General features: G+C 56.5%; 1 protein-coding gene across 2 annotated transcripts; it reads right to left on the bottom strand.

Annotated features, from left to right (window-relative positions):
* Positions 1–6,575: 6,575 nt before the first annotated feature.
* TMLHE (trimethyllysine hydroxylase, epsilon) lies at positions 6,576–27,202 on the bottom strand. Of its 2 annotated transcripts, XM_075435900.1 has the most exons (8): positions 27,095–27,202; positions 21,762–21,943; positions 19,932–20,108; positions 18,902–19,181; positions 17,696–17,815; positions 13,479–13,715; positions 12,620–12,758; positions 6,576–10,831 (listed from the first exon to the last, which is right to left on the bottom strand). In XM_075435900.1, the coding sequence occupies exons 2-8, from the start codon at positions 21,940–21,942 to the stop codon at positions 10,700–10,702; spliced, it is 1,266 nt and encodes a 421-aa protein (XP_075292015.1). In that variant the 5' UTR covers position 21,943; positions 27,095–27,202; the 3' UTR covers positions 6,576–10,699. The 2 variants fall into 2 exon arrangements, with proteins under 2 accessions (XP_075292015.1, XP_075292016.1); XM_075435901.1 differs by lacking the exons at positions 21,762–21,943; positions 27,095–27,202 and adding an exon at positions 21,072–21,154.
* Positions 27,203–27,244: the final 42 nt, after the last annotated feature.

Below are 27,244 nucleotides of genomic sequence, written 5' to 3'. Positions count from 1 at the left end.
TGACACCGGGAAGCGAGGGGCAGCGTCAAATCTGTAGGAGATGGGCAGGAGCACGGAGTGGCCCACGGTGCCGTTGACGGAATCCCGATGGATCTCGACGAGGACGCCCAGGCTTCCCCCTGCGGGGAACAGACAGGGGCAGGTCAGGGACACGCTTCACCCCGCGGCGTGAGAGCTGGAGCCGCTGTCCCCTCCCCTCTGCCAGCCCGGCCGTGTGGGTGGCGGAGAGCCCTGGGCCCAGCACCCCTTTGCTGCAGCTCCACGCGCAGACCTGCTGCTCAGCAACACGCGGCTGCCGGACCCAGGTTTTGGGTGGGGGGCTTTCACGGGGGACCCGAGCTGGTGCAGTGATGGGCTGTGCCTCCCCAGGGAGATGCACCCGGCCATCAGCCCAAGAGGTCATTTTTGTCCCCATCCAGGGGTTGGACCAGCTGCTGTGATTGCCCTCACGCTTCAATTTGTGATTTCCAGCCCACATCTAAACCCTGAGAAAGTCTTTTTTCCTGTCTGCTGTCATCATATGGATGAAAGCAGAAGAGCTCTGCTGAAGTTGTAGCCATCCCACTGTGACCACCCTGCACGGGCTGCCCGGAGCTCATTAGCAGTAATTACTCCAGCCGTGGCTGCAAAGGAGCAGGGCGATCGGCTGCGCTGGGTCCGGGCGGAGCGTTAGCCATGCCGGGGTGCCTACGGCAGACGCTTGGCAGTCATTACGTGAATCACGTTGTGACGGTCCCCCCCCAGTTTCTAGCCCTCTGTACTTCAGGAGAACACTCCGTGGTCACCACCAGCTGCTTCCCCTTGCCCCCCCAGCTCTGCACTATCCCAGCCCCAGCTTTTACCCCCCCATCGTGGACTTACCGACCAGCATCAGGATGGAGCGGAGGGCGCAGCGTCCCCGCAGCGAGCTCATGCCTTGCTTGCCTCCGAGCTGCGGTGAGGGCACGGCTGCGAGAAGCTGAGCATCTGTGCTGACCTCAAAATCTGCAGGAGGACACGTCTCCGGCAGGAGGACACGTCTCCGGGCCGTTGACTTTTCACCCTGGCGAAGTCCGGCTGCTCGTCTGCACCTTGGCAGCTGCTCCACAGCTCAGAGGACGACGCCTGCTGTCTCGACAGGCGAGGGCTCGGCTGGTGGGGTGCAACCAGCCTGGGTGAGGGGCAGGGAGGTGCCAGAGGGGTGAGGGCACAGCAGAATCAGAGAATCACAGAATGGTAGGGGTTGGCAGGGCCCTCTGTGGGTCACCCAGCCCAACCCCCTGCCCAAGCAGGGTCACCCAGAGCAGGCTGCACAGCACCGCGGCCAGGAGGGGCTGGAATATCTCCAGAGAAGGAGACTCCCCAGCCTCCCTGGGCAGCCTGGGCCAGGGCTCCGTCGCCCTCAGAGGGAAGAAGTTCTTCCTCGTGTTCAGCTGGAGCTTCCTCTGCTTCAGTTTGTGCCCGTTGCCCCTTGTCCTGTCACTGGGCACCCCTGGAAAGAGTCTGGCCCTGTCCTCCTGACCCCCACCCTGCAGATATTTGTAAGTATATATTAGGTCCCCTCGCAGCCTTCTCTTCTCCAGGCTGGACAAGCCCAGCTCCCTCAGCCTCTCCTCGCAGGAGAGATGCTCCAGTCCCCTCATCATCCTCGTAGCCCTGCGCTGGACTCTCTCCAGTAGCTCCTCATCTTTCTTGAACTGGGGAGCCCAGAACTGGACACAGCACTGCAGATGGGGCCTCCCCAGGGCAGAACAGAGCGGGAGGAGAACCTCCCTTGACCTACTGGCCACACTCCTCCTAATGCATCGCAGAGTGCCATTGGCCTTCTTGGCACCCAGGGCACACTGCTGGCTCATGGTCACCCTGTCGTCCCCCAGCACTCCCAGTCCCTCTCCACAGAGCTGCTCTCCAGCAGGTCTGCCCCAGCCTGTATTGGTGCCTGGGGTTGTTCCTCTCCAGGTGCAGGACCCTGCCCTTGGCCTTGTTGAACCTCATCAGGTTCCTCTGTGCCCAACTCTCCAGCCTGTCCAGGTCACGCTGAATGGCATCACAAGTCTCTGGCGGGGAGGCTGAGGGCCGGTGTCAGAGCAGGCGGGGGAGCGGGATGGGGGGCAGTGACCTTTCAGGAGGTCGATGAAGGAGCTGCGGAGGACAGCGATGGTCAGGGGAAGAGCAGCGCTTTCTGGAGGGCAGAAAAAGCCTGCAAGGATGTGGGAACAAAGGAAAATTTGAGGAGATGACATTTTACTTGGTGCTTTTGCCTGTTTCCTCAAGGCAGCTCTGCTTCCCAAGGCACCCTCTCACCTGTCCCCTGGGACAGGACACCCATCCCAGGCCCCTCCAGCCATGCCCTCTGCTCTCCCCCGACCCCAGCCCAGGGTCAGCTCCGGCTCGGCGGCATCTCCAGCTGCCTTCTCTCCCACCTCCAAGATCTAAACCACAGCCTTCCCCGCCGACACGGAACTGAGACGTACGAAAGGAGGAGCAACCTGAAGGCAGCCTGCAGATGTCCTGGCTCGTTCTTTCACTGAGCTTCGAGCTGGGAACCACCCTCTGAATCTGGGTGTTACACAGGGCATCGCTGTTCAGGCGAGTATAAATCACTTTGGGGTTCAACAGTCCGGTTTATGCCACGGGGAGCCGAGCCAGGCGGGTTGCGTGATTCCTCAGGAGCGGTCTTGGTGCGGGGAAGGGGGTCCTGAGGATGCCAGGCAGTGACGATGCCAAACGGGCACCCCAGCAGCTCTCCGGAGGGCCAGCCGCCGGCAGACCATCACCGACTGCGCACGGTGCTTTCACCGGCAGCCCCCGACCAGCCCGTGGGGACACGCGCCATGCGAAGGGCCCGATCCTGCTCTTGCTCTGCAGCTGCCGGGGCTTGCGCTCATTCGCATCAAACACCCCTCTGGCAGCAGGCCCCCAGACCCCCTCCTACCCCCCCCCCACCCTTTCATGCGGTCCCAGAGCCCCTGCCCTGCTCACCAGCCCGCCCGGTCTCAGCTCTGCTGCAGGACCAGGGGCAAGCACCGGCTGGAGAGCACGCTGGGAGAGAAAATAGGTGGGAGCCATCCCTTTTACCCCCCCTCCTCTTTCCTTTGCCAGGCTTTTTCGCCCCCCTCGACTCCTCCCAAATAAACAACCCACCCCTACCTGCTTTTCCCCTGTTCCTCTCAGTTCTGCTGCATCCACACCCAAATCCCGCGTTTCCATACCACCACCCAGGCAAGCTGGCGTCCCCGGGAAGGCAGAGCTCTGCAGGGCTCCGCAGAGCCAGACTCGCCTCCCCCAGCAGCCGGGGCTCAAGCATCTGAATCAAACCCCTCAAAGAGTCACAAGTGCAAAGAAGCTGAAGTCTAACCTAAGCACAGCCAAGAAATGCTCAAGCTAAGGGGAAAAAACGGCTATTCCACCGTGATGACTTTATATTTCAACATGAAGAAACCAGCTTCCCGGGCATCACCAGCTCAAGCCTCTCTGCCCGATGTCTGGACACCACTAAAACCACCCAGTTTCTCCAATTTTTGGGGAGGAAAAGCTAGAAAGCGTAAAGCTCCTTCATTTCCCTTTTAGCCTGTGAACAGCCACCATACCCAAGACACAGCAGCGAGTTTTCCCCGTGAGGATCAGCTAGTTTTGGAATCCAGCAGCCTGCTGCTTGCTTCCGCCCCCAAAACACTCAGGGAATACTGGAAATTCCCCCAGCCCGTACCAGAGCCCAGGTAATCATTGCTGCTCACAGAAAGACCCACCTTTGCCCCCCACACCTGCAGTACTTACTCCCCATTCCTTCTGTACACAGAAAAATGCCGCAACCCCCCTTCCCTTCCCTTCCCTTCCCTTCCCTTCCCTTCCCTTCCCTTCCCTTCCCTTCCCTTCCCTTCCCTTCCCTTCCCTTCCCTTCCCTTCCCTTCCCTTCCCTTCCCTTCCCTTCCCTTCCCTTCCCTTCCCTTCCCTTAAGCTTTGAGGCTGATTTTATGGACCACAACTCATCAACACCCTGGTAGGAAAACCCTGCCCTGTTCTCACCTAATCGCCTTCAAATCCCCTTCACCTGGAGCCACGTTAAAGGAAAAGCATCTGTTTGCAGTACCCGGACAGATGGACACAACGGCTGCAAACACGGGGAAGGGGCACAGAAACAAAATGAAAAACCTCGTGGAAATCAAGATTAACCCTGGAAAGCGGAGGAAAAAGCTTCTGTGCACCCTTTCTCCGGGTGATTTGCTGCAGCCTGGCTGCTGCGAAGCCTTGGCAGGGGCTGTCCCCGTGCCCGGAGCTCTCCCAGATGAGCTAAATCTCAGCTCCTTCAGGACTTGGATAGATAGAGCCTCGCCGTTTGAAATGTGCTCATCTCTTCCTTCCCTAAACTCCCGCAGGGCACGGCTTTGCCCCTCCTGCACGTTGCTGGGCACGGAGTGGCACCACCGGCCACCCCCGCATCCGACAGCGCCGTGCCCATCAGCTCGGTGACGGAGGGCCGGCAGCGACCCGCAGCTCCTGGAAAACCACTCACCCGCACCACCGATGCCGAACGGCAGGACTTCGAGGCGGGAGCAGGGCCGGACGCTCCTTTCCCCACGTTCAGTCGGCTGCTCTGCTCTGCGCCCTTCACACGCGTCCTCTTCCTCCTCTGTTTGGACACGAAGTCGGACTCGGCAAACGCTGACGGCGGAAGCTCCGCTGGCGTTTCACCGGGGCTCGCGGCTGCGTGTCCATGAGCATCCTCAACCGCCGCCGGGCAGGGATTGTTTCTCGAAACGTGCGATATTTGCTTGGAATGCAGCTCCGACTTCTGGGAATCTTTATTCTCTCCTTGTTTCACGTCCTCTCCTCTGCTTCGTAGCAGAGTTTCACTGCTTGCTGCCTCTTACAGCTTCGGCTTTCCTCCCTTCCGGTGTCTTCAGGCTCAAATTCTTCACCTCAGTCTTCTTCGTCGGAACTCCCAGTGGGCATCTCCTCGGGCACGGTGCTGCCAGCTCTGCGGAGCCAGGACCGCTCTGCCCCGGGGGGGCCAAGCAGGAGCTTCTGACCCCCAAGCCTAATTTTGCCTGCAGTTTTGTTCAGTAAAATCATAAAACCCCTGCCTGTAAAACGTTTTGCCATCTGAGAAACCCCACTGTGCTCGAGCAGCTGGTTTTATGGGGAGTCCCGCCGGGGTTTTTACACAAACCTTGCTGTTTTCTCCCTTTCCTGCCCCTCCGGGCCAGCGGGCAGCGGAGCCGGAGCCGCGGGGAGCAGAGGGTGCCCCGCCAGCCCCCAGAGACGCGCCGAGGGGCGAACAAGCACGGGCAGCCGGATGCCTCTGGCAGCCGGGCTGCTGCGGAATTACAGCAGAGTAACCAACACCTGGAACATCGCCGTCTGCTGCTGCCAGCACGGGACCCCTGCGGCTCTGCCGAGACCTGCCCCTTGCTTTCATTAAATCTGTTGAACTTCTTGAAGGGGGACCAGGTGAGAATTTGCTTCCCTCCCTCATATTTATATATTTCTTATATATATTTATATATTTATTATATGTATTTATATAGAGATAAATATATAAATAATTATAATATTTATAAATATTTGTATATTGATAGATAAATATTATGTATTCATATAATATGTAATATATAATATATATTATATAATATATAATTACATCATATATTTATAAAATGTATATTATAATATATAATATATAAATATTATAGATTTATAAATATATAAACACATATATAAATATTATGAATATAATATAAATAGAAATATATAATAATATATAATAATATTAATGTAAATATAAAAATATAAAAATATATATTTTTAATATATTTATCCCCATTCCATTCCTGAGGCTCCAATTAACGAACAGCGATGAACTGGGAACGGGCACTTCCCATTAGCAGGGCAGCAAGGAGCGCCCCGTTCCTCTGGCCGAGGACGAGGGAGGCCGTCCCAGTCCCGCAGCAGAAGGTGGGCGAGCAGAGACCCGGGGTGGGGTCGGCAGCAGAAGGTGGGCGAGCAGAGAGCCGGGGTGGGGTCGGCAGACACGGATTATTTGGCGCGTGGGGGACCGAGCGCTCACGCGTCGCTGCTCGGATCCCTCAACCCAACCCCGAGGTGCCTCTGTCGCTGCGGATTCGTTACGACTCTGAGAGGAGCCGGGGGTGTAAAGCAGGGTTTCCGGGAGGGTTTGCTGCCGCGAGGTCTGCGCCGTGGTCGGCGCGTCGCCCTTCCTAGCCCACGCGCCGCGGCCAGCCCGGTGCTGGGGCCGAGCACAGGCCACCTCGCTCGGTCTCTGCTCCGGAGCGGGACGCTCGCCGCGCGTCCGTTTGCTTCCGCCTCGCTCTGCTGTGAATTCACATCGCTCCGTTCCCGCAGCAAAACCGCTCCCGTCTCCCTGGCAGCTCAGCCTTGAACTCAGGTTTTAATTAAGTTCATTATTAACCTTAGGCAATATATTTTCGGTTAACTTAGCTGAAGAACTCTGTTAAAATTACCGCTATGTTTTCCAGTAGCCAAAAAGGAAAGAAATTAGGACTAAAGCTAAAAATGTAAATACTTTTCAGCTTAGCTAAGAGTCATTTCAGCACAGCAAGTGCAGAATTAAAACATTTTTTGTGTAAGAAAAGGCTTTTATTCGCTACAGGTAGATCAGTCGAGGGAAGCGTGGATCGAAGGGCCGCAAGCACGCTGTGTTCCTCCTCCTTTCTTGGTAGCCTCTCTTCCCATCAAACTGCTCTTTGCTGGGTCAAAAGCAGCTCGGTTCTTCCTTTATGCAGGTCCTGTGAGGAGCCAACGGCTCCCAGCCGCACCGGAGGGGACCAAAGGGCGGCAGAGGGATGCGCCGAGCAGCGCGGAGAGCTGGGGGGCTCGGCAGCACACAGGGGGGGAAACAGAGTTGGGGCGCACTGGAGGAAACCTGGGGGCTCCTGATGCGACCAGCAGGTAAATGGGGGGGCTCTGGTTTCACTGAAGGACAGGGGACCCTGGGGAGCACCAAAAGCTGATGGATGGGGACCCTGGGCAGCACCAAAAGCTGAAGGACGGGCTCTACCGCAGCCCTGAGGGGATGGAGAGCGGTCCTGAGGGGATGGAAGGGGATCCCAGGGGGACAAGACCCCAAATGGAGGGATGGGGGGGCACTGGGGGGAAAACTGGGCAGTCTGGAGAGGGTGAGTGGAGGCACCTGAAGGTGCAGATGGGTGCACAAGGTCATGGAGAGTTGGCCCTTGGTAGCAGACGGGACCACACTGAGGGCCCCTGAGTGCACACTGCCCTCCCACAGCTCCCCTCATCTCAGCTGCCCCCAGACCCTGCTCAGCTCCGCTTCCACCCTGCCTCAGGTGCCTCCCAGCAGCTCCGCTTTCCTCCCGTATCCCCACATGGCCTCCACTCCCTGCTCCCGTCTGAACCTGAGGAAGAACTTCTTCCCTCTGAGGGTGACGGAGCCCTGGCCCAGGCTGCCCAGGGAGGCTGGGGAGTCTCCTTCTCTGGAGATATTCCAGCCCCGCCTGGACGCGGTGCTGTGCAGCCTGCTCTGGGTGACCCTGCTTGGGCAGGGGGTTGGGCTGGGTGACCCACAGAGGGCCCTGCCAGCCCCTGCCACGCTGGGATTCTGTGATTTCCACTCCCCCAGCACATCCCCAACACCGAAAGAAAGGTGGGGAGCTCCTCGCCTCCCTTCCCCTCCTCCACAAGCGTTTGTCTAGACCCAGGCACACGTTCACAAAACCAGCTCTTTGGAAACGCTCACAGCCAGAGAAGCTTCTAACCAGCAGCTCCTGGGGCTCTCCAAAGCGATGGACGCAGCGGCAGGAACAGAACCGGCCTCACCCCCAGCCCTGAAGCCACCGGGGGAGGGGACCCGGCCCTGGCTTTCAACATTAATTTCTTGCATCTTCTGCCATCACGCGGCCAGGGACAGCATGACCGAGGAGAAGCCACCAGAGATACCTCGATGTACTGCTCCTCGCCTTTATTCCACTTCTGACGGGTAACACAGACTCATTTTCAAGTTCATGATTGCTTGAAGATACGTATTTTGTTAAGGGTTGGTTTTTTTTTTTTTTTTTATGAATCATTTATTTGCAGGCTTGATTTCTCAGTTTTGGAAAGCGTCTGGAACGCACGCGTTGGAGCACCAGCGCAGCGGGAAGGACAGTCCGTCATTTATCGGCTGAAAATCGATAAACCTTGGTTACAGAGACTGATCCTTACAGCAAGCAGAACCTGTCCCTAACAGGGCACAACCAACGCCCGCACCAGACGGGCGGCAGCTGCCGAGAAGTCTTGGGCCTTCAAGTCCAGTTCTGACGCTCACAAGCTGCCAAGGAGGAGTTTCGCTCCCCTGGGGAGTGGCGGGAGGCGAAGCACAGGATTTCAAAGCTCTCTCCACTCCACATTTTATTGTTGGGGCGGCTAAATTAATCTGAACGATACCGATGAGGCAGATTACGGAACCGCCCCGAGGAGCGCGGTGCCTTGGAGGTGGCTCAGAAGAGGAGGTCGGTGTCTGGAGACCGCAGCCGGAGGCAGAGCTCCAGTCACCCCGTCCCTCACCAGACAGGTGCCCACGTCGCGACAATCTGTCACCACCACACTCGGGTCGGTTCTCCCGTGTGCCAGCCAGTTCTGCGCGCTCCAGCTCGGGGCAGCGGCAGATTTTCAGCTTGCAGCTGATCAGGACGGCGGTCCCCGGAGCAGGGGAAGGTAAACCCGATCTCACTGACGAGGGGAAGCTTTCCGCATTATCCAAGCGCTTTCCCCCGCACCCTGTGGGCACAGGGAGACAAAAAGAGTCCAGGAAACCCTTGATACCCTCAAAAAATTTGAAAGAGGGGGGGGCTCCACTGCCTAAGGGTTTCAAATACTGACCAGGGTCCTTCGTCCCCTCCTTTGCCAGCTGACACAGGGGTGGTTTTTCGTCACCACCTCTTCCCCCGCGCTCCAGGCCACCGCTCCACCCACGAGCACAGGGTGAAGCCAGCCCTGGAACGTCTGAGCTGCGCGAGGGACAGCGTGCGCAGCTGCTGTCGCTTCCTACCGCGACGGGATAATGAAGATTTGTAAAACTTCCCATCCAAGTTCTGCTGGCGTAACTGGCACCGAAGGAGAACCTACAGACAAAGTGCCTGACAAAAAGTACCAGGATCTACGCTGCAGGCTGCTCAAGGAGTCCACTGGCTCAGCCGAGAGGAAAATCTAAGCTCCTGCCTGTGTCGGAGGCTGCCGATCACAGGCCCTGGGAGATGTACCTGGCAAAGCCAGCTCACTGCAAGCTTCCATGACCTGCCACCATCGCTCACGCTTCACCTTCTCGCATGTCCTCTGACCAACAGCTTCCCGCCAAGCCTCCCAGAAACCCCTTCCAGCTCCCGGGGCCGGCAGCAGCAGCTCACAGCAGCTGGGCAACACCAGCACCAGGCAGCTCAGCCCCCACGAGAAGCAGCTTTCAGGAGGGTCTCAGCACCAGGGTCTTGCATTCAGCATTCAGATTGATCAAGGGCAGCAAGTTTAGCACACACGCATCTGCGCTGCACTTGTCCCTTGGACACCAGAGCATCTCGCTGGCAGAGGAAAGCCAGGAGTGAGAGGGACGGGCCCTGGTGTAAGATCCAGTCAGAGCAGAGTGAACGTGCCCAAAGACACGGAAGGATGAAAAATAAACAAAACCTAAAATCTCCTCTTGGTTCTAAAATTCCAACATTTCTAACAACGACAGGATTTGCTTTTGTTCCTTACGCTGTGGCAGACTCCAATTTACCCTCCCCACTACCAGGAGCTGCAAAGCACCTCCACACGCAGGAGCATCTGGTGAGAACACCCCAACGGCCAGCCTCCTCGAGCAGCCATGGAGGGATGCCCTAACACAAACTCCTTCTTTAGAAAAGAGGAAAGAGCAGGCGCAGCAGGAAATTTGTCAGCAAATACTGTACCTGCTGCGCCTTCGCCCTTGACAGAAGCAGAGTGCGACCGGCAGCAGCAACACACGCGCTCCGTTACTGGGAACTAGGGAAACACGAGCAATACATCCCTCACATCCTCATCTAACAGTCATCTCTCCTTCCCAACACACAGATCTCATACCTCCCCCTTTCCCTCTAACCTAAATCTTTTCTAAAATGCCCTAACTATACCAGGTTGTCCACCCCTCAGGCAGCCTGGCTTGTGTCAGTGACTGTCACCGGGGTACGCAGCACGTTTAAGAAAGCCGTCACTGAAAGACGCCAACAGCCCTCAGCCTGAGGAGCGGCATTTTCATCAGACAGGGACCACAGATTTTAATTTTCTTCTACAAGAGGTGAAGTCCAGCCTGGGGTGAGACAAGACCCCAGAGATTTCCATTGCGCTCTGTTAAAAAAAGGCCTAGAGCTGCCAGCTGACAAAAAGGCTGAAGAACGGGGAAAAAAGCAGAGATTTCAAATCCTGAAGGCACTTAACTGGAGGAGCACTCCACATCAGCAGGCGCTGGGAGCACTCCTACGGTGTGATCAGCGACACACTGGCCGGCTGGAAAGGCCAGGCTGGGTGCGCAGGCAGCACGGGCTGACTGTGCTCCGAGGCAGAATGCGGTCCCACAAAGCTCCCGTAACCTTTGGCTTCCACCTGCTCCCTCCCCCGAGCAGGCAGCGAGAGCTGCTCGGAGAGGGCAGAGGGGGCTGAGGTATGCGCAATGTCTTCGTCGTGGTGGTGCTGGAGGCCTGCCCGCCCGCCTCTCCGCGGAGCGTGGACGGGGCTAAGCCTGGAGTCCCAGCAAGCGCGCGGTGTTCAGCACATCATCTCTCGTCAGGTAGCAGCCGCAGAGCTGGCGGTACCCGGTGAACGCTTCCCGGCCGTGCAGGACGCGCCAGTTATCCACGAACAGCGCCTGCGGGTGAAGAGAAAAGCCCGTCAGAAGAAGGGCAAGCACCGCAGCCAGGGCCAGGACCCTCCGACACGACAGGGCCCGGAGCTGGAGCGCCCAAGAGACTGGAAGAGCAAGTCAGGGTACGCCACGGTGGGCACGACGCCCGCTCACCGCTGTCAGACAGCGCATGAGACCGCGGCCAGATGTTTCCTGCGATCCAGCACAGCTGTCTTGCCCGAAGCCAGCAGTCCTGCTCTGCACGACAGCCAGCAAAGCACAGAAACACACTCTGAGCCGTTTCTCTGCTTTTCTGCTGGAGAGGCTGGGCAATAGCTCACCAGCCACTGGCCATCTCCTGCCTCCGCAGTGTCAGTCCCCGCCGGCATCCCTGGGAACGGGGAGCTGCAGGGGCTCCCATGGGACCACCTTCTCCGCTGGACCCTCTCGCTGTCGGGGCCCCGGGCTCAGGCTGGATCTAGACCCGGTAGGAATAAAACCCCTTCGAGCAGGCACAGCTGAAGGAAGAAGCCATGCACAGAGATACCTTCAAGTCCACAAGCGTGGCTTTAGCTCTTCCCACTCCTCCAAAGCTGCACCCAGCATCAGCCCTTCAGACGCAGGGCGAAGCTTTCTCCTTTCAATACCAAGGTGTGCTAGGGCACCTCAGTCATTTCTGGGACAGTGAAGATAGCCTAGGACTCCTGTGACTTGCTGGCAATGTGAGGGTTCAAATACGACCCCAGGAGTAAATTCAGCTTCCCACACCTCTGTATTTCCATCAAAATAAAATTTTCTTCTGGAAGAAGACAGAGGCTGAACATTCGGTGTTCCCAGGCTCTCTGCTTCTGAGGGTCCTCATTTCAGTGACTGAAAAGATCTTCCTTCTCTCCCCCAGCTGGCACTAACTTTCCTCTGAGGCAGAGCTGAACTCAGCATTTCTGCCTTACCTGGAAGCTCATATTCTTTTAGGACAGTAAGGACGCACACTCCCCCCAGATGCCAGTGCTGTAACGCAGGGCACCTTACAAGAGCTGTGAAGAGGGAAACTGCAGCACACGGAGCTCGCCCGAAGCATCTACCTTAGCGGCAACAAGGCTGCACATCCAAAGGAGCACCCTGCCTCCCCCCCATACCAAACACACACGAGCCTCCCAGCTTCATGAGCCAGCAGCGTGCCCTGGCTGCCAAGAAGGCCGATGGGATCCTGGGGTGCATGAGGAGGAGTGTGGGCAGCAGGGCGAGGGAGGTTCTCCTCCCCCTCTGCTCTGCCCTGGGGAGGCCCCATCTGCAGTGCTGTGACCAGTGCTGGGCTCCCCAGCTCAAGAAAGATGAGGAGCTACTGGAGAGAGCCCAGTGGAGGGCTACGAGGATGAGGAGAGGACAGGAGCATCTCTCCCGCAAGGAGAGGCTGAAGGAGCTGGGCTTGTTCAGCCTGGAGAAGAGAAGGCTGAGAGGGGACCTTCGAAATGCCTCTAAATATCTGCAGGGTGGGTGTCAGGAGGACGGGGCCAGACTCTTTCCAGTGGTGCCCAGAGACAGGACAAGGGGCAACGGGCACAAACTGAAGCAGAGGAAGCTCCAGCTGAACACGAGGAAGAACTTCTTCCCTCTGAGGGTGACGGAGCCCTGGCCCAGGCTGCCCAGGGAGGCTGTGGAGTCTCCTTCTCTGGAGATATTCCAGACCCGCCTGGCCGCGGTGCTGTGCAGCCTGCTCTGGGTGACCCTGCTTGGGCAGGGGGTTGGGCTGGGGGACCCACAGAGGTCCCTTCCAACCCCTGCCCTGCTGTGATTCTGTGATTCAACTCCTACCTTGCCCGGCTTCAGTTTGACCCACAGTTCGTTTTCCGGTCTCCTGAGCTCCGCGGTGAGCGTGCGGTGAGCAGCGTACCAGCGATGCACAACATCGTAAGGCACGGTGTTGATGACAGCACGATCATAGTTATTGTACCTGAAAAGTAAAGAAGAGATAGGAGACTGCCCACATGGCTCCAGGAGCACAGCCAGGCATTTCCAGCGGGAACCTCAGGAGCCTGCAGCATGAGTCAGTATTAAGGGAAGCGACAGGCATGCCTAGGGAGGTTGTGCTGCACGTGCAGGACCCTCAGGAGATGACACAACACAGAGCGAGGAGGAGTTTACTCTCAAGTGAAGAACTGTTCTTGGTGGGTTTCCACGGAAGGACGGGCCACAGCAATGGGCAAGACTGAGGGCTGCTCCGAACACGAGTGCGAAGCAGTGCTGCACACCCTCCTGCACCAAGCCAAGCCAGAGTTTCGGAAAGCAGCCCAAATGTCCTCTGGAATGGGACCAGCCTGCGCTCTCCCTGTTCCCTGTTATGCCAGGCTAGTTTCCAGAGGCTCTTTCAGGGAAAGGCTGGATTCTACTGCCGCTCAAACGAAGCGAGATGAGGGCATGGAGCTGCAGGGAGGATGACAGGAGTGAAGAATCAAAGCTCAGCACTGACACTCATCTTTGTATCGGTGGTTCTGACACTTCCTCTAAAGCAGCAACGCACGGCCCAGAAGGAAACGCCGGGTGTTTCTGTGGTTTCACCCCTGCCCCTCAAACTTCAGTTGGTTTTTCGTTAACGCTATCTCCTGGAAAACCACCACCGTCTGCCACAATCCCCTCTCCTCCCCATAAGCAAGGGGCCTCACGTGGACGTTACCTGATCAGATACAGCTCGTTGTTCCAGGGATAGACATTGAGCACCGGCCCAACTCCGATCATGTGGTTGTGACAGTCTCCCACGTTCTCGACGTACTCGTGCTTCAACGGCACCTTGCTGAGCAGCTCGAACTGCTCAGGGGCTTGCTGGAGAACCTGCTCTGCCGCGTAGAAACCATCCACCAGCAGCGTCCGCCCGCCCGTGCCCTCGTGCTTCAGGCAGTGAAACACCTGGATGCTGCATGGGCAAGAGAATCCAGAGCACAAGAGAAGACCTTGGCTGGCTGTCCCGCGGACGGAAGGCGCTTCCCATGGACCCAGACAGATGTGGATGGATGCACCACCCTTCTCATTTCACTAAGACCCCACAGGGAACGGAGACAGACCAGCAAGAAGCTGGGCACGACTGGAAAGAGTCTGGCCCCGTCCTCCTGACTGCCTCTCACCTGCTTGTTGAGAAGGCAGTTAGCTGCCTCCCAAATCAAGTGACGTGAGTCTGGGAGACTTCACGTGGTGTAGGATCAAGCCTGCATCACCCAGGGTCCATCCAGGCAGTGGGATGCAGAGGTTCAAACGCATGAAACCAACTTCCCTGGAACATCTCAGAACAAGAGGACAGCCAAAGAAATGCAGGTGGTGCTGCTGAGGTCTCCAGGAGCTACGAGAGGAGTGCAGGGTGACTCTCATTCAGAGGCACGCACCTCAGGGTCTCCCACAGGCAGTCAGCAGTCCCTCCCTCACAGAGACCCTTTGAAAAGCCTGGAGCAGAGGAGTTCCCGCTGAGAAGCTTACCTAGAGACATCCCCTCCCTAGTGGGAAGCCATCCAACTCAGCTTTTGTCCTTCTATTACTTCTCTGAAGCTTTTCTTTTCCTTCATCCAAGCAAGGCAGGCATTGTACTGCTAGGAACAAACACCCAGGAGCTGCCTCCAGCCACCTACTCCCCATTTTCACAGTGTACCAACTTCACTTGTCAGAAAATTAACTGTGACCTTCTGGGAAAGCCTTTATCTTCCAATCTCCCTTCGGGGCCTCTTAACCAGGTCCCACAGCAAGTGATGTGGCGGGGCCTCCCAGCTCCACCCTCACCTTCTCGCCCTGCTGCTCTAACCGCCCTGCTACCCACAGCGGTGTCAGGGTGATTTTACAGAGTCAGTCCACAAGCGCTGAAGCAAAGGACACGCTGTGCCCCGCAGGCATCCTCCTCCTCCTGCAGCTGAGGGCACTGAGGAAGCCTCTTCCGAGGGCCGGCTCTTTGGTACCCGACAGTGAGATAACGCTGCAGTCTCTCCCATAGCTTGGGGAGCTTCTGTCCTCTACCCTTAGCAATAATTTAACTTGAGACTTGCCAGATTTGGCTGATTTCAGCCCAAGCAGTGGGGGAAAGCCCACATTCAGATGAACACATCTTTCTTGACAAACACCTCATTTCATTCAGAAGCAGGTCAAAGACTGTCTCAAGTGTTTTGGAACCAAGTCTGAAACAGCCTGGGAAGAAGGCATTTCTGGCAGAGATGGGGGCTCAGGAAAGCCAGAAATTCATGTTCTTCCTGCACAACTCCGGTTTTGCAGAGCTGCAAGCATTAATGGTTAGCCCTACTAATTTAGCCCATGCTGTCATTGTTTGATGTATGCTTCAGTTGGCTGCAGATGAGAATACACCTACCCGAAGGGAACACTTCCAAGTGGAAAAGAAAGGTAAAAAAACAGCTAATGAGCTCCATAGTTCCAGCACCGAGCACTTTAATCAAAGCTCTTTTGTAGGCTGAAGTTCTGATTGCTAATTACTTCTTTGTTTGATTTTGGGGAAGATTTTGTGAGCTCCTAAAACAAGTCAGCCAAGCAGGTAACACTGTGCAGGCCACAACAGCGCATGGGTTCTGCAGCGAGATGTTCACTGAAAACAGGGAACCCAACTAGCTCCAGCCCGAAGGGTGCAGCAGGACCTGGGCTTTAGGCACACACTTCTAGCTCCACAGAGCACAATAAAAGCCACTCACTTTGCTCGTGATGCTGAGCTGCTTCGGAACAAACGCTAAAGCTCCCTGCCGGGCTGGGCGCAGACCAGAGCGCTGCCTGGGCAACTCTACCCTTCCCGGTCCGAATCACAGAGTGTTTGAATGTTTCCAGGGATGGGGCACCCATCACCCGGCTGGACAACCTGTGCCAGGGTTTCACCACCCTCACAGTAAAAACTTTCTTCCTTCTATCCAGTCTAATTCTACACTCTTTTAATTTAAAACCATTCCCCCTCGTCCTGGGGCCGCTCTGAAATCCAAACGCTGCCAACAGATCTCACCCCTTGGTCCTGCTGGGCTTTTGCAGCCATGCCCCATGGACCTCTCCCATTAAGATCTTTAGCCAGTGAACGGCCTCACTGGGGAAGAGCTAACCCTGCCCTAGGGCAGGAGGCGAGGACTGCGTGACTTCTCTCTGCAGCCCTAGTTCCATCCCGAGCACAGCACTTCCATCCGTTCTGCCCCAGGCCATTTCCCGATGATTCCCTTCTTCAGCTGAAAGTAGACCGAAAAAAATTAAGCTTGAATTAAGCCCAAGTTTCTGGCACTTCACTGCGAACCACGATCAGGGCTGTGGGCTTTCCTTCTCCAGCTGTGTACGAAACTCACAGCCCAGAGGCTGTCTCGGAAAAGCAGCTTGCAAGCTGCATTTAGGGAACAACGCTGCAGCAACAAACTACTTTAGAGGCACAGACAGGTGGGAGCTTCGAAGGGCCGGGGAAGCCTGGTTCCTGACGACCCACAGGGCTGCCCCACGGCCGCAACGCAAGCCCCAGCCTGCTGGGACCGAAGCGGAGCGATGGCACAGAGCACAGCACGTCCGTCCGACACCTCTCCCGCGGCCCGGGAGGGCATGGGCAGGTACCGCAGGCTGTGCCAGGGCGAGGTGCTCTCCCTCCTTCCCTGGAGCGTCCCCCAACAGGGCTCAGCAGCACGAGAGACTGGGTTAAGCCAAAGCAAAAACTTCTTCGGCAGCTTTGTGATACGGGGCACGTGCTGCAGGAGGAGCTGTGCTTTGCCAGAAGCACCCGAAAGACAAATCAAACCCGCTGCTCGTTTCTGGGAGGCTGAATGCCGCACGTCACTTCGGAGGCGGAGGTGGGTGGGTTCAGAGGAGACCGTTAGATCAGCTTCAGGGCAGCACAGAAATGGCTACAGCGCTGAGCCTTCTTTCTGGCTACAACGGCGACCTGAACCACAGCAACACCAAGCAGCAGCCAGCTGTCTACCAGCCAAACCCTCCACTGCCTGCCTTCTGGAAGCCCTAGAAGCTTCAAGCATAGGAAAGAGCGATCAGAGAGGAACCTGATGAAATTCAACAAGGCCAAGGGCAGGGTCCTGCACCTGGGCAGGAACAACCCCAGACACCAGTACAGGCTGGGGCGGACCTGCTGGAGAGCAGCTCTGTGGAGAGGGATCTGGGTGTGCTGGGGGATGACAGGGTGACCAGGAGCCAGCAGTGTGCCCTGGCTGCCAAGAAGGCCAATGGGATCCTGGGGTGCATCCAGAGGAGTGCAGGCAGCCGGGCGAGGGAGGTTCTCCTCCCCTTCTACTCTGCCCTAGTGAGGCCCCATCTGCAGTGCTGTGTCCAGTTCAAGAAAGATGAGGAGCTACTGGAGAGAGTCCAGCGGGAGGCTACGAGGATGAGGAGGGGACTGGAGCATCTCTCCTATGAGGAAAGGCTGAGGGAGCTGGGCTTGTTCAGCCTGGAGAAGAGAAGGCTGAGAGAGGACCTTAGAAATGCCTCTAAATATCTGCAGGGTGGGGTCAGGAGGACGGGGCCAGACTCTTTCCAGTGGTGCCCAGCGACAGGACAAGGGGCAATGGGCACAAACTGAAGCAGAGGAAGCTCCAGCTGAACCCGAGGAAGAACTTCTTCCCTCTGAGGGTGACAGAGCCCTGGCCCAGGCTGCCCAGGGAGGCTGTGGAGTCTCCTTCTCTGGAGATATTCCAGACCCGCCTGGACGCGGTGCTGTGCAGCCTGCTGTGGGTGACCCTGCTTGGGCAGGGGGTTGGGCTGGGTGACCCACAGAGGGCCCTGCCAACCCCTAACGTGCTGAGATTCTGTGACCCCGAATTGCTGGGTGACTGACTACAAGTAGTACATCCCATCAGCAGCACTGGAGACAACACAACGGCATCGCTGCGAATCGCTCCTGCCTTCCGCGCTGTGTGTCTGCGAAGCAGCAAAAGCACTCACCCACAGGGCTCCTGGAAGTAGGTTGTGTCGGTGTGACGGTCCAGAGCCAGCTTGGTGTAGGCCGTGTCTCCCCGAGAGAAGTCGGAGGTGAAGTACCACATTCTGCCGTAAATGGTCTCCCTGTGAAAGAGGCGGGCAGTTATCGCAGCGCGCTGCGGGGATCGGTGGGGTGGTACAGCAGACCCTCTTGCATTTGAGGTTACTCCCCTCCAGCCTTACGTACACAGAAAACTGAAGCAGAACAGCTTCATAAAATCCACACTGTCAGGGGGTGGTGGTTCTAACGCCTCCTCTAGCATTTAATTTCTCCGTCCTCCCTGAGGAGACCGATGGCAACGAGCCTTGCTTCCCCTCCACAAACACAGAGCTCTCCACACCAGACATCAGCCCCAGTGAAATCACGGATGCCACAGGGTGACATGAGGAGTTGCCAGAGTGCAGACAGCCCTTGCTCGTAGCTGCCACGGCGTTGCCCAATAATCCCACTTCTTGTTCTTCGGATCCTGCGTTTTCACCCACCTCTCCCCTGCAACACGCGTGGAAGGGAACAGAGGGCAAGGAGAAACGGTACTCGGGGGCTATGGGGTGAGGGAAGCTGGAGAAAAAAAGTTGGCTGGTTATTCCTTGGAGCCCCTCACTTCTGTTTGGGGTCACTATTGATGAGAAGAAATCCCTTCTCTTCCACTGGTCCAAGGCAAGTCAAACTGTTTCTGCAGCTTGGATAAAACTTGAAGCTCAAACCCCGGCTTGCCATGCTGTTGGTGTGTTTTAACAAACCCAGAAGCAGCATTTCTCAATCCTTTAGCGAGAGCTACAAATTGTTTTTGACCTCTCTGGCTCCCAGGGCCAGGGCTGCCCTCCTAACCTTTCAAGTCATAACAGGAAATGTCTCTCCTTGCAAAGCTCCAGTCTTCCCAGGCTGGCTGCTTCCTTCAGCCACTCCTCTGTGCAGGGTCCCGCTGCCGCCGAGGCCGTCGCATGCTCCCAAGGCAGCCCCTAGACCTCGCGACGCCAGGCTCTCCCCTAAAAAGAGGTCTGACCCCGCAGTGCAACACTCCATCTCGGCTCAAACGGACTGGCCAGAGACTGTAGCAGACCCAGACCTTTGGTGTGCAAACAAGGCCACACTACGCAGTATCTAGGGATGAGAGGGCAGCAGCTTTCCAAACAAACAGTCAGCGGCCTTCCCAGGGCAGCCCCAGTTACCTGATTAAGCTGATCCTTTCCGCTAAGATTTCTGTGTCCTCTTTGGTGGGAGCGACGTTCTCTACAAAAGCAATCCCATACAACAAGAAGTTTTGCAGGAACTCCTTCAGCCCCTCGTCCGTCTCCAGGAAACTCCGGCAGTCAACGGAAGGCACCTGGGCTTGGCGGTAGATTTCTGCGTTCCAGAGAATCCGTGGGTGCATGACCTGCTGCTTCTGCCCCTCGTAGCTGTTCTTCACCAGCCACTCCAGCCCGTACCGCGTCACATGCCCGTCCGGCCCTTCGACAGGGGAGAAGGGTCACAGTCACCGCAATGGCACCGCACAGCCCGAGGCCGCGGTCAGTGCAACCGCCGGCCTAGGACAGTCCTCATGCTTTTCATTTTGCCTGGTGACAGCCTCTTTGCACCCTGCTGCCACTCAAAATATTATCTGGTTAAGGCCACAAGTCCTAAAAGCACTGTCGTTTTTTCAATTTATTTCAGCTTCAGAGGGTTTGTTTTCTATTGGCAGGACAGGACTCCAAGGAGAAGTCAAGCACTGAAGAGAAGCCCACAAATAAAGGTAAGCTACAACAAAAGGAAGAAAGCAGCCAGGAGGCCGAGAAGAAAGGACAGAAATTGTGAGTTCTGACCAGGGACACCAGCTCAAACAGCACAGGATAAGGAAAAGCAAGATTTCTTGCCCAATCTGCTCACTGCCTGCATTGCTGCTGTGTTCAAACAAACCAATAAACCATCCAGACACTGAAGATACAGATGTTTCTACCCAAAAAGGGCTGGGGGGGAGGGAGGGGGAGGAAAAACAGGCACAATGTTCCGACCGAGGCATGTTCACAGCAACAGCGCTGCTCAGAAAAGCGGTGTTTAATATCTGCTTACAGCTGAACCTCTTCCCACAACAGCTACCCACTCAGAGACAAGGCTGCCCTCCCCCAGCAGACCTAAGGGTGGGATCCACCAGCAACACTCCCTCCAGGCAGGGCTTGGTGGTCCTGAAAACACGAAGGGCACAGGCGCTTTGCCACTTACAAGTGAGGAAGAGTGTGGTCTCATCCACTCGGACAGCTTTGGGCTTGATCCCCAGGTCCACGCTCGCTGTGTCCAAGCTGCGCTGGTTGGTCTTGGCGTTGTAGCAGGAAGCAGAGCGGCAGTGGTCCCGCAGCCAGACAAAATCGAAGCGCATCAGCGTGTTGGCGTATCTGAGCTCTGCAAAGGAGGACGGGCTCAACGGATGCACTGGTGTGAACAGCGAGAAAGAACCGAGCCAAGAGGTGAAGCTGAGCGCCCACGAGTTACAACCCCACTTTAGGGGATGCAGCGGCTGTCAGACTTCGCACCTCCCTGCGTGAGCTAAGCCAGCTCGTCGCGTGGGCACAAACTGAAGCAGAGGAAGCTCCAGCTGAACACGGGGAAGAACTTCTTCCCTCTGAGGGTGACGGAGCCCTGGCCCAGGCTGCCCAGGGAGGCTGTGGAGTCTCCTTCTCTGGAGATATTCCAGCCCCGCCTGGACGCGGTGCTGTGCAGCCTGCTCTGGGTGACCCTGCTTGGGCAGGGGGCTGGGCTGGGTGACCCACAGAGGTCCCTGCCAACCCCTGCCATGCTGGGATTCTGTGATGGCAATCAGGCAGAACACCTTCACAGCAGGCCTGGCTGTCGGTGATATCTCCATGGTCTCCCTTCTCCCCAAGCCTACAGGCAGTCTGGTCCTCCAGCAGGAAGGAGCATGGCTAACACACATGCTGCTCACATGCTGACTCTACCACCTCTCCTCAACCAGTAGGAAATTCAGTGCTGTACAGCAGCTGCTGCACGTAACATGGTTGTAGACCCCAGCACAGGAATACAGGCAAGGGTCAACCAAATAATCACAACAACATCCAAACTGCGCCAACGTTACGGACAACATCCGGACCTCGACGCAAAGCTTTGATGGCCATTCAGCGCTACAACAAACCTCCTCCCTGTTGCATCCCGGGACAGCTTAGGAATACTCCAGGCCCTTCAGCAGGGGGTCAGGGCCAGCGGAGGCAACAGGAGAGCCCTCCCTGCTCTAGCCCTACTTGGTTTTGTAACCCAGCTATCCGAGGTCACTCTGCAGTGGGAAAACAAGAATATGCTTTCTGGGGACCACTGTGTTGGATAAAGTGCCGAGCAATTCCCTTTGCTTACAGGTGACTCAGAGCACCAACACCTCCCAAGCCTCAGCAGGCACCCCCAGGCAGACAGACACTGCACCAACGTGCCTCGGTCACCAAGCCACTCCTGAAAACAAAAAGGAAAAATCCAGCATTGGACAGCATTTATAACTGGCTTGCTGCACTACTTCACACGGAGACACACTCTCCTTGCTTTTTGTTTAAGCAGTGTCCCAGCGAGGTACGATTGGCATCAAAAAGGCTTTTTTGCCCCCCTGCCTCCTGCCGCTCGCGCCATCCAGCCGCGCAGACGGACAGGCTGCTTGCAAACCCGCTCCAACCACCGCGTTCCACGCCTCAGCGTTTTAAGGAAAACCTGTACAAGCAGCGGCAAGAGAGCAGGGCACCCACCAAAGCAGCCATCCCCCTGAAGTCAGAGCCCCAGGCGTTGCACAGAACACGAGTGGCTGACAGGCAGGGCTCAGACACAGTTATTGTTCAGCAAACCCTCGATTTGATTTCCAATTTAGCACGGCCTCGTTTATCATAAAAGACTTCCCACCAGCAGACAAACCTGCCTCTGGGAACTCCCAAAGCGAAGATTCCAGCGTGCACCCCTCTAACACAGGCCATATCAGAAGGAAAAAACCCACTCCTGGGGAACAAGGTCAGGAAAATCCCACGCCTCTCCCCAGGCAGATGGAAAAGCCCCCAGCACACCCACCTAGGTGGTCACCGTGTAACTGCCAGGCACACTTGAGGGACTCTGGGGCCGTGTGACGCCAGCGAGCCGCAGCAGCGAGGACGGTCCTTCTGTCACGGGGCAGCCACGGCGAGCGATGGCCGGTGCCTCCACGCCGCTGGCACGGCACCTGGAGCAGACCCACCAGCCGCCTCCGCCACATCCTGAGCAGCCGGGAGAGAGGGGAAAGAACGAGGTGACTCAGCAGTGCCGCTGCATCGCATCCCGCTCTGCGCTCCTACGCCAGGCGCCGCGATCGCATTAGGAAAGCTGGTATTGTCCCACACAACTGGCAGTTTACTGGCAGAAGAGGCGAGAAGAGAGGAGGAAGAAAAGAAGAGGGCATGACGACTGGCAGCCTGGCCAGAGGGGAGAGTCACCTACCTCCCAGGCACCATTTGGACATGAAAAACAACTCAACACAGAGCTTGGAGAGTTTTGTATCGCACACCTTCACTGCCAGGTCCCAGCACCAGCGCCACGTTTGCGTTCTCCCAGTGACCGCGCGATCAGGCACGCTGCCAAGCTGTTCCCAGTCCCTACAATCCATGCTCACTGCTAACACCACACCGACGACGCAGCAGCCTCCACAAAATTGGGTGCTTCACCCTTGTTTAGGCCAGCTGCAGCAGGTGCTTTTGCAGACATCACCAGCACCCCAGAGGAGGAGCATGAAGTTGCACCTGAAAACTGCCTGCCCTCAAAAACTGCACATAATGGAAGAAACAGGGAGTCACCGTTAGGGGGTCAATGAATTTTTTAAACAAACAAGATAATCCAACCCGCGACCATCAGCCAGAACCAGGAGGAGGGACAAGGCTGTCCTGCTTATTTTGTGACCACCATAAACCACAGCAGAAAATGGTCCTGAGAGGAAACCGATGAGATCCTAGGATTTATCAGGCACAGCAGTTCCAGAAGAGACAGCTGTGTGGTGCGAAATACTGGCAAAACCCCATCTGCTGCAGGTCTTGTCCCCGCTCCGGCCTTCCCAGTTTGAATTCACCATTCCCAGACAGAACTACAGGGATCAGGGAAGCAGAGAAAAGCGACCCTGGTCAGAGAAGCATGAACCAGAGGAATCCAGTATTTTGTATATGTATATGTATATATATATATAAAAATATACATATACATATATATATGTATATGTGTATATATATATAATATATTATATATATATAATATATATATATTAGTATTATGTATATGTATATATCAGTATATGAACCAGAGGAATTCGGTCAGTTCTAGAAAAAGTAATGCAAAACAATGAGGAGGAAGAAAATCTCGATTTCCTCTGAAGGACACAGCTGGCACGGAAGAGAAACCACGGGTGGTTAACCTTGGGCTAGAGACTAGCAGGTGATTTCTCAGAGGGAGATGTGGAACGACTCTTCCATACAAAGAGCACAGGCCTAAACCTTACGAGTTTTAAGACATGAAGCCACAGTCTAAATGCGCCGTCATGTTTATTAAACTCTGGAGGTCAGGTCTAAACCCAACAGGATTTTAACAGCACTTTGGCCTGAAGCGCGTAGAAACCTGCTATCACTGGATAAGGAACAGACTCGGAAAGCATTTCTTATCCTAGACTTCTGATTTTCCTTCATTTTCTTATCTGAAGAGACAGGCACCGGCGCTTCGGCTGTCCAACCCGCTTCTCCACTTCACAGCTGACTCGGTGCAGAGATCTCAAAAGATGGTAATAACAATCAAATCAACAGAGGTGCCATGTTCCCCCCAGACAACAACTTGCTAAGTAGGAAAAAAATAAGACACATACAGCCAGGTCTAGGGAAAAAAAAAGTGGGAACATTTCCATGAAGAGAAGGTGGTTTGGGACCAAGACGCGCACGTTTCAGCCGTCAGGTTTTGCAAGGTTCTTGGCCACAGCCTGTGCACAAGTCACCGACAGCTTCAGCGCTGCAGGAAGGTTTCAAACCAGAAGTTTCTGATTTCTGCAGCTGCTAAAATGCAAAACTTGCTCCTCAGCAGGCTGCTGGGGATCAGGCTGTCCTGCAAAGCCGCCGCTTTCAGATCAGAAGCTGCTGTTTCGCTCCACATCGCGGGAGGGGAGGCTCTGGCAGCTCCTTGCTTGCTGCCCGACACCTGCAGTAACCAAGATCTCTGCTAACACAACTGACCTCGCGCCTTGAACACCGCTGCGGAGCCCGTGGCACTCTAGAGATGCTGACTGAGCTGCAGCATCCTGGGAGACTCCAGCCTTCTCACCACAGACCGAGAAACTGGGGCACTGGAGAACTCACACAGCCCGAGCCAGAGTTACCGGCCACCTGAAGACGCGCACCACTGCTCGCTTTTCCCTTTGGTGGTCTCCAGCCCACCAGAGTCTCAGCTTTTGTAGAAATGCCAGCGCTAAGTTCTGGAAGAATGCTTCCCCTTGCCCCCAGCTTTGAAAATGTAGTATAGGAAAGAGTAGTCAATCTGATATGCAAACTTAGTGACTTAGTGAAGAAAATCTGCAGCTACAGAAAACCAGGAGTTGACAGTGATGTTTATCGGCTTTACAAAGCTTAAAGAAATGATTTTAACTTCCTGAAGCAAGCGACAAAGCTCACAAAGCTTAAGACTCTTCTTTGAGAAAGATGCACGGGAGGGAGGACTCTGTCCAGTTTGGCTTCTGGATATCAAGGATCTCCACTAATCCAGTGCAGGGGAGGAAAAGAAGCCAGCTTGTTTGCACACACCGGGTATCTCCTCACGCAGGACCCGAAACTGATAGGAAAAGCTCGTCTGCAAACCCATTTAGAAGGCGGCCTCTGCCCGGGGCAGCTCCAGCCGTACTTATCTCTCTCTGCACATGTTCCTTTTATCTCATCCTCTTCCAATATCAAAACAGACCAGAGAATAAACACAGGTAATGGTAAGTGACCCAGATATTGAATCTAATCAGTGAGACCTCCTGCTTCTCTGCTGTTCTCGCTGGAAGCAGACACCACAAACAGCTCACAGCGAAGCCTGAAATTAAATCTTTCCAAGAGATACTAAACCTAAGAGGAGCTGAAAACAAAAAAAATCTGTATGATTAGATGGGATTTGCACTTTGCCTTATCAGAGCTAACCGCTCTCTCCTGGCTGGAATCAGCGATGCGAACAGGCAGCTCCTTCCCCCATCCTCCCGCTCACCTCACCTTTACGCCGTCACGCAGCTCACCCGGGCAGCAGTGCAACGCAGCAGCCGAGAGATTTCAAAACAAAATTTCCCTTGAAATTCAAAAAGAAAGGGCAGGAGGAAGAAGACATCAAACCACCCTGCGCGTAACGTGGACTTTGAGAAGGGAGCGGTGTTCCACTGTCAAGCCCGTCCCTCTGCCCTAGCAGGACAAAACCCCCCGCAGAGAGGACAAGTGAGAATCTCCTGCGTGGCTCATCCCCTCCACGCGTCCACCACGCAGCGGGTGGAAGAGAGGAGGGTGCTCAGAACCCAGGCTAGAAGCGGCAGGGTGAACGGGAGGAACAGAGCTGGGGGTGCTGGAGGGAAAGGCAGAAAACGCCGAGATCCTGTGATTTGAGGAGCTACCACACGTCTCCAGAGAGAAGAGACGAGAGACATGCTGCCAAAGGAGGAGGAAGGAAGAGCGGGCCTCTCGGAGCGCCGGTCTGTCCAGCGGACTTCCCGCCTGGCCCTCCAGCAGCTCCTCTCACTGCTGACACAAGGAGCATCTGAAGTAACAAATACCGGGTTTTAAGCTCTTGATCAAAGAGCCACAATTTCCATTTTGAGCAAAGAAAAATACCAAGCTAGAAGAATCAGTAGCCAAACCGTTTCAGCAGCGAAAACGTATGTGGAAGAAGAAACTCCACGGATCTGTGGTCTTTAGCCAGCTTTTGGCGAGACCTTCCAGGAACGCGGTGACGCCGGCCTGCCAGCATCACGGGAGCCGCTCCGATGCCCCAACGGCTGTGGCCAGACCCGTTCCATCACTCCGAGACAGCGCGTCCTGCCTGTTCCTCAAGCTCGTTTAGCATCCGAAAAAAAATTTACCTGTTTTTCATTAAGCATTTCCAAACACGCAGTCGCTTACACTCACGCATCCTTTCCCAATGCTAGAAGCAGAGGTTTCTGAGCCGTAAGAAACAGGAAAATTGCAGCAGCACAACAGGTCTCACACTTCAAAAAGAGAGAGAGAGAGAAAAGAAATCGTTTCCCCAGGCAGCCCCGAAATACTCTGCCTGCACATCTCAGACGGGACCCACGTCCTGCCAGCCTCCTGGCTACGCACGGCTCCTCTCGTCCGACGTCTCCACAGCTTCGGGAGCCGTGCCGGACCCCAGGCAGAGCCGCAGCCCGAGCGCAGGCGACCCTCACAAGGGGAAGGCGGGAGCGCTGCGGAGGCCGAGCCACAGCTACTGCCTTGCTGTGCCAGAAGCAGGGAGCAAAGAACGCTCCCCCGGGGGGACAGAGCCCCGCGGCGAGCCGAGCCCCCCACGACGGCCAGCCTCTGGGGCACCGCCAGCAGAGTTAAAGGTTGAACAGCCCGAGCTGACCCAGCTTACCCATTAATTACCCACAGCAGAGTGGCTGTCCCTGCCGAGAGAGGCTCCCGACACGCGCGTTAGATCCGGGCTGTCAGGAATCAGATTCCCCTTCCAGCCAGGGACTGGCAATGAAATTAAGGAGTTAATAAAGACATCCCAGGCGCTGCCAGCTTCGCAGCCGCTTCGTTTTCCTGGAAGTGAAGGTACTTACCTGCTCAGCCCACGTTTCACACCAACGCCGCGGCTCCAGACCCCCCTTCCCGCAACCCCACCACGGCCTCCTCTTTGCGGCCCCCTCGCCCACCTCCAGCAAAGCCCTCGCAGTTTCGCAGCCGAACACAAGCGTGCTCCGGCCCTTCTTTCCCAGCAAAGCCGCCAGCCCCACGGTATGACCCCCGCAGGGGAGCTTGTTGCGGTGAACTCCTGCCGAGAGGCCCCCCGCCCGGGGTCCCGCCCTGGCAGAGCGGGGCCGGGCAGCTCGGGGTTGCTTCTCACCGGTGAATGAGCGAAAGCAGCCCTGCCCTCGGCTGCGGGCTCTCTCCGGCGGAGCAGAGGGAGCCGGGGCCTCCATCGCTCTCACGGCGGGGCAGGGAACGGTACCGGGGAGACGGAGGGAGGGCTCGGGGCGTGGGGGCTCGGCCGGCCTCCCCCCGGCCCCAGGGCCCCGCGCTCGGCCTCCCGGTAACGGAACCGCCGCGTTAGGACCCCCCGCGGAGCTCCGGGACGGGGGGGCGAGGCCCGGCGAGGCCCCAGGCCCGGTACCGGTAGCCAGGCCCTGCCGCTCCACCCGCCCCGGGGAAACCGAGACCCACCTCGGCGGCTGCCCCGGCGCTGGGAGCCGCCCCGGCTCCTCCCGAGCGGCTGCGGCGGGCACCGGGCCCCCGGCGGGGGCTGCGGCGGGGCCGGGCCCAGGGCCCCTCGGGCGGCGTCGAGCGGGGCCGCGGGCCGCCCCGGGGCGGGGC

The sequence above is a fragment of the Opisthocomus hoazin genome, chromosome 14 (genome assembly GCF_030867145.1).
Source record: "Opisthocomus hoazin isolate bOpiHoa1 chromosome 14, bOpiHoa1.hap1, whole genome shotgun sequence".
Lineage (NCBI taxonomy): Eukaryota > Metazoa > Chordata > Aves > Opisthocomiformes > Opisthocomidae > Opisthocomus > Opisthocomus hoazin.
This window is presented reverse-complemented; position numbering and strand designations above follow the sequence as displayed.